At 42.2% G+C, this 19392-nt stretch overlaps 1 protein-coding gene and 1 long non-coding RNA gene across 3 annotated transcripts; one reads left to right on the top strand and one right to left on the bottom strand.

Annotated features, from left to right (window-relative positions):
- Window positions 1-884: 884 nt before the first annotated feature.
- On the bottom strand, window positions 885-6919 carry LOC113006483 (profilin-2). 2 transcript variants are annotated; one of them, XM_026142478.2, is made up of 3 exons: window positions 6553-6919; window positions 3450-3642; window positions 885-1592 (listed from the first exon to the last, which is right to left on the bottom strand). In XM_026142478.2, the coding sequence occupies exons 1-3, from the start codon at window positions 6679-6681 to the stop codon at window positions 1495-1497; spliced, it is 420 nt and encodes a 139-aa protein (XP_025998263.1). In that variant the 5' UTR covers window positions 6682-6919; the 3' UTR covers window positions 885-1494. The 2 variants fall into 2 exon arrangements, with proteins under 2 accessions (XP_025998263.1, XP_025998262.1); XM_026142477.2 differs by having other exon boundaries at window positions 885-1162.
- LOC145420400 (uncharacterized) lies at window positions 5732-9358 on the top strand. The gene is made up of 2 exons (XR_013901702.1): window positions 5732-5909; window positions 8912-9358. It is a non-coding gene; the product is annotated as an uncharacterized LOC145420400 (long non-coding RNA).
- The last annotated feature ends 10034 nt before the right edge of the window (window positions 9359-19392 follow it).

Genomic DNA, 19392 nt, shown 5'->3' with positions numbered 1-19392 from the left:
TAAAGAATATACATTACAGGAGCTGGCAAACAAAAGTATTAAGTGCCTGAGCCGTTGTTATTGTGGAATGTCCGTGGGTTGTCATTTTTCGTGTAATAGGGGAGGGCTGCTATGCCAGGAGGAGAGTCCCACACCACCACCACATTTGGAAGGACAGAGGTGATCACAAAAGTCCTCAGTTGGATCCCTTCTTACAATCTACTGTGGGCTCGAGATGATCTACAGGGAGTGGAGAGGGGCTGATCTCGCCAGGATCAAATAGTGATGCCCCAGAGCATCCTTGCATTTTTTGTTCGTTTTAAAAAACAAAACAAAACAGACTAACGGGTGATATCTGACGGGATGGGAGCCGGAGTGGCGAGTAGTGTTTGAAGACTGCCCAGTGAGGTTTAGTGTTTACTTGATTTGAAAAGGAAAGGGAGGAGCAGGGAGGGAGGAAGTGAAAATTTGGCAAGAGGGACTTTCAAAGATTGGGGTGGATGTGTAGTGGTGGATCAGAGAGGGGAGCGACGGTGGTCCAAGATGCACGCAGTCTCCCCACCAGGACGTGGAGGGGTGGGTGGGGGCAACGACAGAGGAAGACGTGACGAGCTTTAGTGCTCCAAAGGCATCGGCTGCTCGGGGAGGGAGTGTGTGTGTGATTAAGTGATGGGCACTAATGTGGACGAAAAATAATAAAAGAATAAGCTTCAAATTAACCACTAAAGCCTTAACTGTGAGTGTTCAGCGAGAATTTTTTTTTTTGCTGGTCTTTAAGTACAAATTTGTCATGACATCCTGTTAGCAACATGCTCATCTTTGCTATGGATCAACTGAAGAGTGCTTAGAGGGGTATTAAAGAGTACACAGAGCAAGTGCTTTGGGGGGGGGGGGGGATGAGTGGGTTGGGGTAATGACAAAAAAAAAAAAAAAAAAGAAAAAAAAAAACCCCACACAGCAAAGACAGATAACAAATGGGGAGAAGAGAAGGGAGAAAAACAAAAACTACAAACTAGGACTGGAAGTAGTGTGAAATGCAACAGGGTGGTAAGGGTGAGCTGCTAGGTAGCTGGGTACAGGCTGCTTTAGTATCCGGACTTCCTCAGGTACTCAGACATCTGAAATGCTTTCTTGTTGAGCTGCCCTCCATGGACACCTTCCTTCCCCATGACAATAACCAATGCTGGAGTACACAAAGGAAAAGAAACAAAATAAAATGAACAGGCATGTTGATTGCAGGGCTGGAAAAAGAATAACACTCAATGCCATCTCGGCCAAATATGGGGACAGAGCTCGAACCCTGTGCCGTTTAGAAATGCTCCTGGGGTTGTTTAAACGGGACCGTTCGGGGACGCGGGGGAAAACATGGGCTCAACATTAGATGGAACAGATTTTTTTTTGCTTTGTTTTTCCCCCCCAAAATTTTATGCTTTTTTTTTTTTAATTTTCCTTTGTTTTGTTTTTTTTTATTTGTTTTTTTTAACCCTACACCGCATAAGCTACATCAAAACTAAACTAAAACCCTGAATCCCTCAAGTATTTTGCCATCGAGTATGCCTTCTTATTCAATCCGCCTCCATGGACCCCTTCTTTGCCCATTACCAAGACCAAGACTGAAAGAAAAGAGACAGAGAAGGGACATTTAGAGAAGGTGCGGAGATCACACAATGAAAAGAAGAAGAGCACAGAGCTAAAGCGGCAAAGGCAGACGAGACGGCTACAAAAGGAAGACAATGGCACAGAAAGCAGAGCGGTGCCTTCAACTCTGAAGGCTGTGCAGAGCTCCAACATTCATTTTCTTATTGGTGCTGCTGGTGGCGACAGGTCACGTTACAGTTAGGAAGACAGTAAGTGCAACAGGAAAATAAACGTGAAGGATGCATGCAAAGCCTTGTCGTCAGATCTGTGATGCCCAAACAAGCAGAGACACAGAGCTGGAGTTAGCACAGAGTCCAGTGCAATAGCAAACTGCCACAAAGACTCAATGTATCGTTTATTATTTTATAAACTATTAAGAGGACACTGCTCTCCCAGCATGCTGTGGTTTAACATGAGCTAAAAGCCAGATCAAGGCTTTACTACACTTTAAACTGCTAAACGTAGACCACAGAACTCTGAAACTAGTCCAAAGTCCCTTTACAGTGATGAACAAATTCAATGCAGAGAGGCTGAAGTTTATCTAGTCAGTGTTTTAGCCACTGGTGGGAGTCAGTCTTTGTTTACCAGGTCAAATGGCTGCAAGAGTAGCTTCTATGTCCATTTTAGTTACATGAGTAAAATATCCAAATAATACCTGCTGTTTGGCCAAGAGGGTGGGGCACAAAGCCTAGCATTTCATGGCTGTTTCTGCTCCTATCAGTCTGTTTAATGTGTCATTATGCGCCATGACAGCAGCAAAGAACAAGAAAGTGAAGTTAGGAACTATTAACCATCACTAATGCAGCAGCATGCTTGGCATACCTCTCCTCAATACATGTGTTTAAAAAAAAAAAAAAAAAAAACACCCTCATGTGCCTCAAGTACTAGGACAGAGTGGAAGCGAGTGGGAAAAACAGGTGGTGAATTTGAAAGGGGGGGGGGGGGGTGTTAAACCAGAAAGGAGGAAGATGCATGCATTCCAGAAAGGATTTCCCAGAAATCCTGATCCCAAAAGTGAGCCCAGAAACTGATGATGCAGTCTGTTTGCTAGAGTACCTTGTGGCATGAACTGGGCAGGACAGGACATCGGGGCCCACACAGGCAACATGAAAACTGACAACTCTCAGGCAAGTCCTTAAAGACTCAACTTCAGCTTACTGAAATATTATCAAGGTTGTGACCCATGACAAGAAATACATTTTAAAAAGCCTTTAATTTAACCTACTGATGGTCACATTTAAGACTGAAGCTTAACAATTTATCTACTTTATAACCATTTCCACAAAGAAATGATACCCTTTAATTGTTCCGATTCTTGGCAGCTGTAAGAAGTTCTGAATAAACTGGAGGCAAAATTATTAAATTCACATATCAAAAAAAAGGTAAACATACAGACACTTTACTAAACCATAACTGATTATGATTTTCTCATTTGTAAGCTGCTTAGTCTTAAAGTGTTAAAGGTAAACCATACCAATTAAACTGCAATATAACTCTAGCGGGGAAATAAACTCACTCTTGGATAATAGTCATAGCAATAATCTCTGAATATGAACTTCCTGAGCTCAAACAACCTGAATATGCATTTCTACATGGAAGCAACTGCGGCCTGTTATCGACCGTCACTGAAAGTAATATCCAGACATTTTACACCCATCTGTCATATATTGAGGAAAGGTGCAGTCAACATCTACCCCACATGCTTGCACAAGACAATAATATCGTTTTAAAAGCAAAAATAAACAGCTAAACTAAAATGGTAAAACTCAAAGCAGGTTACTGTGTAACTACTCAAGATTTATGCTGCTAACAGCAGTATACCTGATGCTTACCTTTGGCTGCTCTGCCTACAGAAACATTGTATGTGGGCTCTCCTCCTTGACTCTTTGTTCGGATGTCCATTGTCCAGTCGTTGTCAATTTGGAGGCTGTCTCTGATTACGGAGCACTTTTTATTGCCCAGGGTCAGCCCACTGGTGAAGAATCCCTCTCGGTCCTTTCCTACTAACACATCAATTTCTTCAGGCTAGGAGGAAGCACAGAGATCAGGAGGTCAGGTACATCGTCGTTAAGATCAATGCAGAATATTGCTTATGTGGAGACACTTGAGGGTTTCTCCACAAACACAAGTATTGCTCCATAATGTGGGTGCTGTGAAGCCTCGAGATTGAGCAAGAGCCACACACACACACACCAAATTATTTGGCTGTTGGCTGCATTGTCCAGTGTTAATCTGTTGTCTTCGATCAAATTTTGGCAGTTTTAAAAATTGGTGCAAGATGATGCTGATCAAGAGCTGAAAGACGCTCATTACAGGGAAGTTACTCATTTCCTGTGTTTCCCTGGCACAAGAAGATCAGCCAAACTTCTTTTACACATCAGCACCAGCCCAGATTTCACAACTGCTCCATCCTCAAGTTTAATTGCCCAGCCTCCTCTCAGCTCAGAATCTGCTGTCCCTCCACAACAAAAACATCATTGCTTAATATATAAATTGAGAAACATACTGAAATAATTTGGAATTTATTGTAGTAAAATAGTTCTAATGATAAATGCCCAACTCTAGTCTGTGAAAGCCTTGTGCCCAGAGCTTGCATTCATGTTTAACCTGCAGCTTTTAAATTACAAGAGGGTAGAATTAGTATTTATTGCCACTACTGCACAACATTCAACTATGACTGAATTTATGCACAAGATGTCCAGAGCTGGCTGGACTGTCGTGTAATGATTTCCCTTAATCTATATATAGTTAATGGGGGTTTCAACATCTAACAGGATGTATATCCTAAACTAATCTGTACATCTTACGAGTTTGTTCTGCACCAGGACCCATTTAAGGCGCCAACATAAAAATGTATTTTACAGAAGACCTCCAGGCTAAATTTGCATTATCATGAAGTATTTGGTTTGACGGATTACTCTGCAAGAGGCCCAAAATATACCTATGGGATATTTTAATTAATATGGTTTACAATTCAGTCATTAAAATGTATGAGGTCATAGTTTCCATCTTTGACAGATTGCCCTTTCCCCCCTCAACCCCAGTCAACAAATTTCAAACCACACTGTATTATTGATGTTTCTCTTTAAAAGATTAAGTCTTGTTGAAAAGTGCCCCCCCCCCCCCCTTTTTTTTTTTTAAGTGTGTAATGGTTTTTATTAGTCATCTTAGCACAGAGGGCAGTATTTAGACTGATAAAGAGGACCATCCAGCCCAGGGCAGATGAAAGCACGTGGTCTGTTTCAAGGAGTCTCCTTTATGCTACCGGTGGAGAAGTCCTGAAATCTCGACCATACCGCAATGACGAAAACGTTAAGCTGCTAATATTTCACTTTTGGGGACAACTTATTTGTTTTCTTTGAAACTCAGTACAGTAAAAAATATATATATATATACATATATATACACACATTTTCTTTCTCAAACTACTTTATTTGGAGCGAACTGCAGAACAAAAGGCGTTGCCCCTTGAGTCCAGAAGTGCAGAGTCATGGCACACCGTCAGGAAGGGAAAACGGCAAACTCAAAGCACGTCGTAAGATAACGATAGCATGGCGGCTACCTACAAGCCCAGGCCAGGGTTGCTAATTTGGTCACTTCAACCGGGAATGAAAAGCCGCCATCCCCACATGAAAACGACTTCAGATCCCCTGAAAACCTTCTGTATTCATTAAAAGGAGATTCCTTTTACCAAATGCAACCACCGGGCATGCTGGTTGACAGCCGGTAAAAGCAAGCTTCTTTTACACGCTAAAAAGTCCATTAAGGAAACTGCTGTATTTCAAAAGGAAAACGCTGCCGTTCCATAGCTCCGAGTGGGCACTCCCAGTTAACCTCAGATAACGAAACCACAGTCCCCGCCACATGAGCGGGGTTTTTTATTTTATAATAGCCAGCTAGAACTGCTAAATCTTCGTTATATTCACGTTGGAACCGGAGGAGTCCCGATTAAAAACGTAGATGACTGGCAAAATAAATTTAACGGACAAAATGGAGGATGAAGGAAAACCCCGAATGTGTCTGTTAAACAAGTTAGCTTTACTTTCAGTCGACTGAGTTTTATTTGTTGTAAAATAGGAGCATCCGACGCATGCTGTCCATAACACGGGGTGGCATGCTAATGAGAAAAAACCGAGATCCGAGCCCAGACGTCTCGGTTAGCTCCCATGGACAAAAATGAATAAGAAACTGGGAGCGTGTCCGCCATCTTGGAAAAATGATGGGCGGTAGCGGTGGAGAGATTCACAGAAGCCGAATAGGAAAATTGAAAAGGACCAACGGAACGCCAGCACGTAAGGAATGCGTGCGAGCGCCGCCAACCCTGCGCCGTTAGCGTTAGCTAGTAATGACTGAGGATGATGGTGGTGGGGAGGGAGATGACCGGCCCGATTTGAGCTAACCGTGTCGTTCGCTAATCACTGGTAACACTGACTTAGTCTGCATGGAAAAGCTTATGGTAGCCGAAACTACTAAGCAGTTTTTAAACATGCGAATGACTAATTCAGGATACAATAGTTTTATAGGACTGCCGTTTAATTTTCTTATATTACTGTAGCTTTTCCAATGCGGCTAGTTACTGTTAGCAGCCAAGTTAGCCGCTTTAGCTCGAGTTCGCGGCAACGATGATCTCTAGCTTGAGCGCTTCGGTGCTGCACAGTTATTTTAAAAGGGAAAATGGCTTAAGCGTTAAGATAGTAGACGTACAATAAAAGCGGGAAAAGAAAGGTGGGAATTGCAGGCGACAGGTTGAAAAGCAACGGCGCACACATGCCAGTGGATCCTATGTGTGACCACCGGATACCATGTGTACCCACACTGCTTCGCTTATCCCCCATTCAACAAGGCCTGGCATGCAGACAAACGTATAAGCGACATGCAAAAATGTGCATTATGCTCATACACAACTAGGAATACCGACGTACAGCACATACGTACCGTTATGTTGGCAAAGGTACCGCCGACAAAAGATGCCCAGACATATTTGGCGTCCGCATACCCAACAATGGCCGCGTCCTGGCAGCTGCCATCGGCCATCAGGTTGTCCACGTAGCTTTGCCAGGACATGTTTGTGAAATTAGTTTTAAGGTGAAAAAAGTAAGCTAAGTCACGATCGCCTCTTGAACGACGAAGAAACTGTGAGAAAGCTGTATTTATCGGTGGTTACACGGGCCTCCAGCAAGCAAAAACCCCCCCGGCACCGTTACGTCCCGGCTTTCTTCTGGTCTAGGCAACGAAGAGGAGCCGCTGCAACCGGACAGGCGCTTGGGTGTAGTCCTGACTAAATCACTCCGCCCGAGTCGTTGTTCGTCTCTCCTCCCATTGTATAATATAGGAAGCGGCGGAGGAATATCATGCTTTATCGCGACAGCAATAAGGAAAACGGTATTTTTCTCAAGTGCATTAATAAAGATTTAGCCAATCTTCCAGATTTTTTAAGGCCTTAAACTTGATTAAAAAACAAGTTTACATTTGCAAAGGAGAATTTTAATGGTTTAAGGCTCATGTAAAGCTTAGACTTCAGTAAGTTAAAGTTTAAAAAGGCATTTTGTTTTTACACAGTTTATTTTTTTCACTTTATATTGATCATTTAAGACACGCTGGCACCCATCTCTTTATTTAAACACTGAATTAGAGTTTTTTGTTAATATTAAAAATTACATTAAAAGTTTTATAGTTCTTGATTTAACATTCCAGTGATGGCTACGCAGTCCAGTTAAGCATCTGAGAAAATTCTTCCTGGACTCTGTTAACTACAATGGTCATTTGAGTTACTGTGTCATATACAGAATGACACCTGCCAGAAGAAGCACTCTCAAAAGATCACAGGTGAAAACAGAGAGAGGTAACTGAAAATTATTTCATTGTTTAAGCTCTCAGGATCATGAGAGAAAACCTGTTGTACCTGTTGGGTAGTGCATGTGTCAAACCTGTATCTTATAATCCCAAGAGAAAAATATGAATGTAATATAATGTGAGGCAGCCATCATTAGCACTGTGTCAAAGGGAAAAGTTTTTTTCCATATATGTGCCTAATGTTTACATGTTAAGCATGGTTTATGCTCGAGAATGCATTCCAGTGAATACGGAGCAATCATGTTTGTTTACTTTTTTATGGGAGTTGCTCATAATTTTATTCTGTGTTACTTCTCTAGAAGTGCTCTTACAGTGTGGCAGTATGACAGTTGTCACAAAGTATGTAAATTTAGGATTTTTATGGTGGCAGGCCTAAACTGTCCTTTAACCTTTTCCAAAACTATTTCTTTGTTGCAATTTCACTGTTTATTTGGTGTTGCTTTGCAAGTTTAGCTCAAAGAAAAGAAAAGAAAAGCCTCACAGCATCTCACACAATAACCGCACCCACTGAAAACAAAGGGGAAAAAAACCATAAATAAATAATAAACATAAAACAAGCTCGTTCTTTGGGAGGCAGTTGGAATAAAAGGAATAAACACAGCTGTGTTTTTTTAAGAGTTCAGAGTGCACATGTGTGCATCTGTCCAGCATGCTCTGATGACCACAAATATAGGGGTGATGAGGACGCTGAGCTTCTACAGGTGCAGCAGTTTGGTTAAGGACGCGCACCAGCCAGTCACACACCTACGGATGATGTCAGCCGTGCGTCAGATCTGTGACTACGAGGCTGCTGTGTTTTGTATTTCTATCTGTTTGTGTTTGCTCCATGGAAACCATTAATAATCAGGCCACTCTTGTGATCAGTGTTCTTAAATTAGAAGACTGCTCTGCTCCTCCTACTCTGGTGATATGTGTGTGATCTTCATTTAGGGAACCCTTCCCTGGGGTTTCTTCTTCTCTTCCAGCTCTACGCAAACTAGCTTAAACGTATGTGCTCAGGCACCTTGGGTGGCCACCTCTATTTGGCAGGTGTAGAAAAACAAACAGAGGTCAGCCAGCGTGTTCAGTGACAAAGAGTGAAAGGAGAAAGTGGCATTTGCCGCCCAGATTAACGTGACTCTCAGTGAAAAGACATGTGTTAGGAAGCTGGCGTGCCAAAAACTTCCCAGAGGGATTCAAGTGAAATGAACTGGGAACTTGGAACCATTGCAGGATTTGGATATCAAATTGAAAACACTAACTGGAGATAAATTGTTTAGACTCAAACTAATGTGAAAAAAGATTAAACAACTGTAGGTAAAATGGCTTTTCTTTACATTGTGGGCATTTTTTAAGTGTGCCATATACACAGGTTCCTCATTCTGAGTCTTTTCAGCACATGACAGTCTTATCTCTTTCTAGAAACATCTACTTAATCCTTGTTCTCTCTTTCTTCCTGCAGAAGAATGGGCGCGAAGAAAGTTATTAATTGACCAAGGTACAGGACTTGAGCAGGGCAGAATGACTTGTCAGTCAGGCCACACCCATATCCTCATCTCCCATTGGATGCCGACAGTTTCCATGGCCACCTCTGTTTTGCACTTCTGCTTGGGCAAAATAGTACCACTCACAACCACACCACTCAGCTTCCACATGAGTCATGGAGATACAGAAAAGAGCTTACTTGTTTGCCTTAGAAAAGGTTTGCTTTTTTGGACAAGAGCATTGTCATCATAGCTTGATATCGCCGCCCACCTCAGCCACCCCACTCCTTTTCCTTTTTGCAAATGTATGCATTCCTTATTTTTCAAGCATGACAGAACTTAAAGTTCTCAAGGATCAGTGTTTGTAATGGTATGAAAGTTTTTCATATGCTCTGATGAAGTGAATAAAAGCAGGATAAAGTTGCTGCAGTTTGTTTTTTGTCTCACTTTCTCACTGAAATGAATAGACTGGATTGGAGAAAAAAAAGTTTTCAGTGTTTTCTTGTAGTGTAGCGCACGCCCCGATTTCAACAAATGTGTTGTGGTATCCTGTTAAACAGGCTGTGTCGAGGCATTTTGAAAAAAGCAGGACATGTTCAGAGTACAAGGAAGCAAACATTGATATGATTATATGTGCACCAAATTGCACTGCACAGCCTTTTTGCATTTATTTATTTATTACCTGGACTTTGCATCACAAGGAAGTTCATCGTCAATAACCCCTGTCATGGGCTGCAAATGCAGGTTGAGGAAGAAGCCTTTAAAGAAATACGTTTTTATATTTGTGGAGTATTTCTTGATAAACTAATGGGACAAGACAAAAAAAACAACCTTTTTGGTTTAAAAAAAAAACAGGTCAAACATGTTCACTCCTGCTTTATAAAAAAAGGCAATTATGCTTTCAGACAATGTAGGGTTTTATCAGATGTTTTGCACACCTGTTCAACTGCCCCTTAATGCAAATATCTTATCGGCCAATCACAAGGCAGAACTCAGTGCATTTAGGCATGTAGACATGCAGCAGAAGACCACACCAGGTGCCGTTCCTGTCAGCTAAGAACAGGAAACTGAGCTTACACTTCTCAAAGGCTCTCCTGAATTAGACACCAGATGATTGGAAAAACTTCACCTGGTCTGCTCCAACATTCAGATGGCAGGGTCAGAATTTGGCGTAAAGGACATGAAAACGTGGCTCTATCCTGCCTTTTATCAAGCGGCGTTGTGTCAAGGTGTTGAGATATGTTCTGGGCACACTGTGGGCCCTTAAGTACCAGCTGAGTATCTTTTCAACACCACAATCTACCTGAATATTCCTATCGTGTTCATCCCTTTATTAGTACAGTGCACTCATCTTCTGACGGATGATGCACCATGTCACAAAGCTCAGATCATCTCAATGTGGTTTCTTGAACACAACAATGAGCTCACTGTACTCAAACAGCCTGAAGATATTGTAAAAGAAAAAAATGCTGTTCTCTCTGTATTTTTATTGAAGAAAATATCCATGAATTGCTCCACTGCATGTTTTCAAGGCAGCTCTATGGCACTGAAAGATAAATGATAACAAGGCTTCATAAGCAATGCTGAAGACAAAGTTAGAGAGGCAAGGCTAAGATAGTTTGGATATTTTTAGAGGAGGGATAGTAGATATATTGTACAAATGGTGTTGACTATGGAGATACCAGGCAGGAAGAAAAGTGTAAGGCCTGAGAGAAGATTCATGGATGTAGTGAAGGAGAACATGCAGAGGGTTGGTGTGGCAGAGGAGGATACTAGGGATAGGGTGAGATGGAGGCAGACGATCTGCTGTGTCGCCCTTTAAAGGGAGCAGCCAAAAGAAGAAGAAATGTATGAACAGTGACCACCAGCATGTTTACGATGCAAAGAGCCGAGTTATTTTTAATGTAACATTATAAATACTAGAGCAGGAGGGTTAGAAGTTACCAACCTTTAGTCCTGCACGGCAGAATCGGCAGGTAGCTCTGCTTTGTCTTGAGAAGCCTGAACTGCACTCATTTCAGGACCTTTTTTCACCACAATTTAACAAAATTATTTATTCATGACCCCCAGTTCAGTCTTTGTTTTGTGTAGCAGCAGGAAAAAAAGGACCTATTTTTGACTCATACATATGAAAGTAGTAGAGTCCATCTGTTAGTCGAACCTCGGATGCAGGAGGAACAGTGTGGTTTTCATCCTGGTTGTGGAACACTGGACCAGCTCCTTATTCCCTTGAGGATACCTGAGGATGCATCAGAGTTTGCCCAACCAGTCTACATGTGTTTTGTGGACTTGGAGAAGGCATTCAAACGTGTCCCCCTGAGTATCCTATGGGAGGTGCTTCAAGTATGGGGTGTCTGGCCCGTTGATACAGGCCATTCGATCCTTATATAACTGCTGCAGGAGCTACGGTCTGCATAGCCGGCAATAAGTTGGACTTGTTTCCAGTGGGTGATGGACTCCGCCAGGGTTGCTGTTTGTTACAGATTCTGTTCATAATTTTTATGGACAGAATTTCTAGGTATGGCCAAGTGGCAGAAGGCTTCCACTTGGGTGGTCTTAGAATCGCAGATGATGTGGTTCTGTTGGCTTCATCGGGTGAAGGACTCCAACTTGCACTAGATTCGTTCGCAGTCAAGTGTGAAGCAGTGGGAATGAGAATCAGCACCTCCAAATCTGAGGTCATGGTCCTCAGCTGGAAAAGGGTGGAGTGCCCACTCCGGGTCAGGAACGAGTTCCTTCCCCAAGTGGAGGAGTTTAAGTATCTCAGGGTCTTGTTCATGAGTGACGGGAGAAGAGTGGGACAGACAGTTTGGTGTTGTGGCTGCAGTGATGTAGATGTTGTACCTGTCTGTCATGGTGAAGAGAGAGCTAAATGTAAAAGCGAAGCTCTCAATTTACTGATCGATCTACGTACCCTCACTTATGGTCACGAGCTGTGAGTAGTGACCGAAAAAACGAGATTGTGGATACAAGTGGTGGAAATTAGATTTCTTTTGAAGCGTGGCTGGCCTCTCCCTTAGAGGTAGGGTGAGGCGTTTGGGCATGCGGGAGGGGCTCAGTGTAGGGCCGCTGCTCCTACATATTGAAAGGAGCCTGTTGAGCTAGTTCGGGCATCTGACAAGGATGGTTCCTGGGCGTCTCTTAGATGACCTGTTCTGAGCATGTCCCACTGGGAGGAGGCCCCAGGGCAGACCCAGGACAGGACTTGCTGGAGAGATTATATCTCTCAGCTCGCCTTGGAATGCTTTGGTGTTCCCCCAGAGGAAGCTGGAGGAGGTGGCCGGGGAGAAGGAGATCTGGGCTTCTCTGCTTAGGCTGCTCCCCCCGCAACCTGGCCCGGATAAGTAGAAGATGGATGGATGGGACATGAAATTTCTCAAAGGTTAAGATTAGTGCTGTCAGCGTTAATCTTGTTAAAGTGACATTAACTCCATAACTGCATTAACGTGGCAAATCTCCGATAGCGATAGGATCGCCCTGTGCATGGGGCTGCACGGCGTCAACGCGTTAGCGCGGTTAGCTTGTTAACGCATTAGCGCCGTGATTTGCGTTAACTCACTAATGGAGATTTGCTGCGTTAACACGGTTATGGCGTTAATGTCATTTTAACAATATTAACGCTGATAGCACTAGTTAAGATGTTTCAGAGTCACTGAATAAATCAGTGTTTTGGACAAAATTATTTCCCAAACTTTTTGTGCGCAATTCACACATTTTTAAAAATACAGTATGTTTGTCACTGGGTTGTTAAGCTGTAAAGAGTTATGCTGGGTGATTTAATGCTAAAGCGTGCTCTCTTTTGCATTTTTCCACACGCTCAGCAATGCGACTGCTTGTTTCATGAAACAAACCCCAACGTAACAACGTAACAGACATGGTTTAAAAAGGAAACTGTGCTTCTTTGTTTGTTTGTTTTTTAACTTGAATTCCTTCCTGGGGCAGCTTGGGTGCAGTGCATTAAATATTGAGCAGCAGCAGGTAGAGAAGATGGAGTGCTGGAGCAGCTCCTTTCCTAGAAAATGTCTCCTCTCTGCTCACCAGGTCCCGGCTGTCACAGACAATAGAAAATCAATAGCAGCCAAGACTGAGGAGGCGATGGATACTCACCAGTGGATGCACACATGCTCTCCATTTGAGAAAGCCCATGGACAGCTTTGACAGATGAGCCATCAGAAGCATTTTCATTGGTTCTTTAATAGATGCATGTGATGAATTTCCCTTCAAGAAATGTTTAAATATAAAGTATTTTTATCCAATAAGGTCAGGGCAGAGCTGGAGAATTAAAGTTTAAACATATTTATTGGTTAATTGAAATACAAAATTTCATGGCAACAGTAACATCTCCACACAGGTACCCACCCAGCTTGAGTGGACGTACACTGATCGTGACAGTAAGTGTGGACGGCACGCACACATGCAAATGGATTCTCAGCACACAAACGTTTTCTCATGTGAAGACACTTGTAAAATGTGGGCATGCAAATACGCGTGACCCGTATAGTCCACGACACACGCGATAGCTACCTTGTGTAAACCCACCCCCAGGACGATGATGTGGCCAGAAGGACTGGCCTGCAGAGGTTAGAGGAAAAGAAAAACCTGGAGAAAGTAGAGATGAACTTCTTTGATTTCCTATTTGTTCTTAGGAATGACGATAAAGATTCGATAGACTCTTCTTCATATTCCAGCACCCATATTTTAGTCTTCTTGAAATAAAAAGGTAATAAAAAGACAAAGGAATGAATCTGATTTTATTTGTATTTATAATCCATCATTTTTGAGTGAAGCAGCCTTTCAGCAGCACGCTACTGTAAACGCAGCTCTGCATTCACTGGTGCTTCTGTGGTATGATGTACGGACTGGATATAAAGCACCAGTGTTCTGCTCAGATGAATAGTCATGATTCATAGTGAAGGATGAAGAGAATCTGAATCTCATTGTGGAGGGTTATTTTCATCCTCGGATCATTTTTTGTTCTGTGTTAGCTTCTTATGACGATTGTAGCTCCTTGTTCATTTTAGTATTGTTTTGAAGACATCTTCAGTCGTACGCAGGTCGCACAGAGTGAAGCGCACTCATGAGCAGTCAGATAGATAAACATACCTGTGGCAGGTTTATGTGAAAATAAACTGATGTTATAGAAACTGAATTTTCGAAAGTGTAACATAAGTAAGAAATATCATTTCATATATGGCGACTTAGACATGCTGTAGGTCTTGGGATGTACAAAGGCATGCATGATGCTCCTCGCTCTGTTTCCTTCAAGTCAAACCTCTTGGCTCTTTCTGCCCTGCACTATGAAAAAGTCACCTGTTCCTTATCCAAACTTTGTGGCCGTGTCTTTGAATTTTCTCTCTGAGATTCTGTAGGTGGTGCTGTTATCTCTCTGTTTTACCTTCCTACTTGCTCAGATTGAAAATAGTGAGATTCTTGAGGGTTTTATTCACCAGTGGCACATTAGTGTTTTTGAAGACAGAATAGATCTTAATGTGAGGTAACTATGAAACATTATGAACACACAGATATCATTACCCACAGCGGTGTGCGCTGCACATCGAAACATGCTACTGCCATTGTAAAAGAGCAATGGGAAAGGGAATGATCTTCAAAGCCGATAAATGTGCAGTTTTTACAGCATCTTTGAAACAATCACAAAGACATATGTTTCTTTCTGTCAAAAAACAGAACAACACCAGCCGGTTTAAATTGGAGTTGTTATAATTTCTTTATTTTCTGTCAGATGAACAATGTTACGGTGGTGGATTTTGAATAATGAGCTCAGTGTGTGTGCAGGTGGGATGTAGTGTGGTTGTAAGGCCATGTGGTCAGCTCAGGCACAACATCTGTGTGTAAGGAGCAGATAATTAGAAGAAACTTGGCTTCATAAAAACCCAGTTTAAGGCAAATAAGCATCATCCTGAGACGAGCAGAAGAGGTCTATTTTGAAGATGGGAGCTCATTGACTGTCATTGTGTTGTTGTTGGTGTTGTTGGTGGAGAAGAAGCAGGTTCAAAACACTGCGAAACTCAAGTTGAGCTAAAAAAAACTCCAGTTGATGCACTTCAGAGCAGCTCCTGAGTGGCTTTTTTAGAAGACCGAAACCACAAGGTAAAATCCTAGAGAGCAAAACTGAGTCACCACTTGTGGATGTTTTGTTTGCGTTATTTTCATGCTCATTTGATTAACACAGCAGTAAACATTTATGCACAAATGCCTTCGGTCAGGTGGACACACTCCTGAAGGTGTCCATTTATGACAGCTTGGCTCCTGGTGAGCTGCTGGACTGACCTTTATTTATTCAATTAACTATAAAGCTCTGAGGACACATTTGCGACACCTGGTTAACCCTTTGAAAACCCCACCCACTGTCGTATATGAATACAGTTACACATATCTGCACGGTACCCACCCGCAAACCACTAGCCACCCACTCACCCACACAACTCACAGCCACAATGCAAGTCTTCTTAAAAGAGCAGCTGTCATTTGCAAGTCAAAAGAATAGTAAATGGGGTGCGTCACTGCAGCATATATCGCTTTGTGTGTATGTCTGTGCGTGTGAGTGAGTTCATTTGACACCAGTGATCTTTGATTTTACTCTGCTGGATCTTTTAATTGCTTTTTGATTTATGGAGCCATAATGTTGCACACTCGGACCAAGTAATAGGATTTAACAAGACCTCCATTTCCCTTCATCATCTGTGGGTTGTGGGCTATATGTGTGAGCAGCATTCTTCTTTGTTTTTTTAATTTAATTTTTCTTAATCCATTTAGTTATTTTTCTCTTTTTAAATCTGATTTATCCTTTGTTTTATTGATGTATTTTTTTTAATTTTATTATAATCTCTTAATAGCTTTTTTAAACCATCCCAGTTTATATATGAATAGATATTTAAATGCACACAGAGAAAGCGAGAGAGTGCTTTTACTGCCCAATGACGACACCTTGTGGTTGTAAGTGTTTATTGCAGCAGCCCAGGGGCGTCATGATGGCAGTCTGACACAGATGGTGCTGGAGAGCTGCTGGATGAGGGGAAATAAAAGACTTGGCATTGTCACCGCGAGAGGTCCTCGGGCAAGAGAGAAGACGAGTCCGAACAGGGAAGTTTATGTAGAATTACATCATAGCACTCTTCCAAATCGATGAAAGCTGGCAAGTAAGTACGGTGGGAAAAGTTGTTGAATAAGTTAAGCCAAAACTCTGTTGCTGTCCTCAGGTTTGTTTCGAGTATTAACAGATGACACAGACACACACATGCTGGCACTCGCCCGTGATTTACCCATATACCACCTTCTCATCTAAAGGCACAGGAACAGACTTCAACTGCTCAGGTCCTACAGCTTCACCACAGGTTTTCTGCAGGCTGTCTCTATAATGAGAGCTTTCTATGCTGTGTCACATTAAAATTTCAAAATGATTCATCTTTTGAAAATTCTGCAGGCATTTACCTGCCGTGAAGACCGCCCTCGCTTTAATCTGACAACAAACAAATAAAATAATAGGCGTAGCTGCTGTAGGGGAAACACATTAGTTTCTGCAGGATTATTGATCTGGTGTCAGTGTTAGCAAACAGCAAGAAGTCACACTTTTGTTTAAGCTGTTTTATCCGATTATTTAATGTTCTTTGTCTATTTTTTAATTTAAAGATACATAAAAATGAAACATTGGCGCAGTTTTGTCCTCCCAGGCAGCAGCTTTGTGCTGTTTCTTGTGCTCTTCACACATCAAGACATTTTCCTTTGAGAGATCATTTTTAGAAACACTGGAGCCAACTTCTGTAATTAGGAGCAAGAAGATTCACGACTAAAGATGTCTGTGAAGATTCTCAGTCATCCAAGTCATCGTAGTCTAAGGAGCTTGGAAAGAAAAGCGTCTGGACTTCTTTAAGTTTCTTCAAGACCTTTCACCCAATGACTGTATAAAAGATTTTTTCTGCTGTTTTCTACAGTCATTGGTTTCACCTCTCATCCAAGAAGCTTCTTCAGTTCTAAGAGCAATTGGTGGAGAGTCCCAGATTCACGACTCAAGGTTTTTATCGTCATTCCAGCACATGTATTCACAGTGAAATCAAATGACCTGCACAGTTAACACCAACAATCTAATTTTTAATCAGACAATATTAAAACATCTGTAACAAAATGAATGCTGTTAATGCTCCAAAGGTAGTCGAACGTTAAAAGTCCGCTATGCCCCAGTAGCACACTCTGGTGCAGCTGTCATAGCTGATTCATTAAGTAGGCTTCAACGCAGTCACATTCTGATAGAAAATGTACATAGAAATTGCTTTTGCGATGCTCCTGCACAGCAGGGTGCACACTCATTCAAGGAAACATGTCATTCATCCTGGAAACCGCAGCAGATTTTCAGATTAAATGTGCCCCAGTTCTTGGTGGCACAGTATTGAACTGAGTCTTCCTGCAAGACCCTCTTTGCCTCCTACATGCTAACATCCTCAGCTTTTAAAAGCCAGATTCACAAAACCAACCAATGTCACCCCCTTTGAGCACAGGATCAGAACCTGCGTGGGCCTGACCATATTCATTTTGTTTATGGGTTTAGGTTGGGTTGAGAGGTGCGCGTGGGTGTCCTAATCTCCAGTGCTAGCTGGATAGATCGCTGGAGATTGGGACACCCATGCGCACCTCTCAACCCAACCTAAACCCTCCTGATGGCCCTCACTGTAATCTAGATCAAGTCTGGCAATTAAGAAAATAGGTTGTTCAGGACTTGGAACACAATGAGGAGATTAAGAGATGGAAGTACACCTGCTGGAAAAACAGTAGGGGAACATTATGGCCCGTCAGGCCAAAGGTCGCAAGACAGTGAGTCCTGTAAGGTTGGTGGGAGGAAGAGAGTAGGAAGGATAACACAATGAATGTTTGCAGATGTGCTGTTTGAAGAGTGAGAGGTTAAGTAGGCTGTCGGTAATCATTTAGTGTAATGCAATAAATCGTCATGCAGATTTTTGACTTGGGCAACTTTATCAAAATTGCCCAATTTTCCTTTAACGCTGCAGCGTAGCAATAGTCAACACCGCCCAGAAAGTACGTCTTGTTTTGAAATCTATCCTATAAAGAAACCATATATGTAATTTGCTCAGAGCAAAACTCGTTGAGTCATAGGGGGCAGGTGATGACCCAAATACTCTATCAAGTGTAGGCACATATATACAGTACAGTGCACTTTCCTTCTTTCCCTGTCCCATTTAACTCGATGTCTGACGTACGGTTAGCTCCATAATTTGTTGGACTTTTTCTTTTTTGCCTCTGTACAGCACAACAGTCACGTGTGACCCAAGGTGCAGGCTTTTAGCTTTAATTGAAGTGTTTTTTTGTTGTTGTTTTTTCAAAGGTTCACAGAAGCTCTTTAGTAATTACAGCAATTTTGGAGTCTGGACAAGCTAACCTCATTTTAAATATTCTATCAACACTCATGTCCTCGAGAAACACCAGTTACCCCGTTCCCCCGGCAGCCACACGTGCCCACACCGTAACACTGCCGCCTCCATCTTCGACAGTAATGTGGGATGCTTCAGACGACGCTGGCTTCCTGTTTGCACATTGTTGTACATCCTCTGATTTTAGACCTTGACAGCGACTCACCTGTCTCCTCGAGAGCATTCTTGGCCTGGTTAGATATTGTGAAGTTGTTTTTCTTGTCTTATTATAGACTTAAGTTGCTTTCTGTAGTCTTTCAGGCCTGTTGGACCAGACAGCTGATTAGGCAACTCTTAAAGTTTCTGCTATCTCTCTGAGAAGTTTGTTTGTTTTTCTGCTCAGTGATGGCCTCCGTCACTTGAACTGACTTCTCTTGGGGCCTCATATTTGAAATTAAAGTGAAAAGCTATAAAACACAAATTCAAAACTTTCTCACTTTCTTTTGAAGTACCAAGGGAACAGGCCTCACCAGTCATCAGTCAGTTGTCCAATTAATTAGGAGCCTCTGAAGAAGGGGACTGTGACTTAAACTAAACGGAATTAAAGCTGATGTCTGCACTTCAATCACATGCTGGTTCTTTGATTTAACAACATCTGTAGTGGTGTACAGAGGTAGAACTACAAACTTTGTATCTTTGCCTAAAAAATTATAGTCCTAACTGTATAACTCTTTATTTTCATTGCACAGTCACAGTGTCAAACTGGAGAACCTTCCCACATCACCGCTACATGAAAGGCAATCAAATCACAATAAATAATTACCATATGTATAGAATAAAATATAGACAACATGTGCAGAGTTAAAAACGTATGTGTGCAACATCAGGTATTAGCACTGATCAGGGCTATAAAAGCTGTCCCTGAGTCTGTTTGTCTGTGACCTCACCGTCCCAAATCTCCTGGCTATCAGATACTCATCACTGCTTATCAGTGCTGATAATCACATTAAAATAGGCCGCTTTTATTAACCTATAAAAGTCTTGGGCACAGCAGAGATAGGTGTCAGCATGCTTGCCCTCAT

This window comes from Astatotilapia calliptera, chromosome 15 (genome assembly GCF_964374335.1).
Source record: "Astatotilapia calliptera chromosome 15, fAstCal68.1, whole genome shotgun sequence".
Classification (NCBI taxonomy): Eukaryota; Metazoa; Chordata; class Actinopteri; order Cichliformes; family Cichlidae; genus Astatotilapia; species Astatotilapia calliptera.
The sequence above is the reverse complement of the archived record's forward strand: the minus strand, read 5'-3'. Positions and strand labels throughout refer to the sequence as shown.

Coding starts and splice junctions, on each gene's coding strand:
- LOC113006483 (XM_026142478.2), bottom strand. CDS start 6,681: ATGTCCTGGCAAAGCTACGTGGACAACCTGATGGCCGATGGCAGCTGC. Junction 3,643..6,552: donor GTACCTTTGCCAACATAACG/GTACGTATGTGC, acceptor GCTTCCTCCTAG/CCTGAAGAAATTGATGTGTT. Junction 1,593..3,449: donor TGTAGGCAGAGCAGCCAAAG/GTAAGCATCAGG, acceptor CTTTTCTTTCAG/TCTTGGTCTTGGTAATGGGC.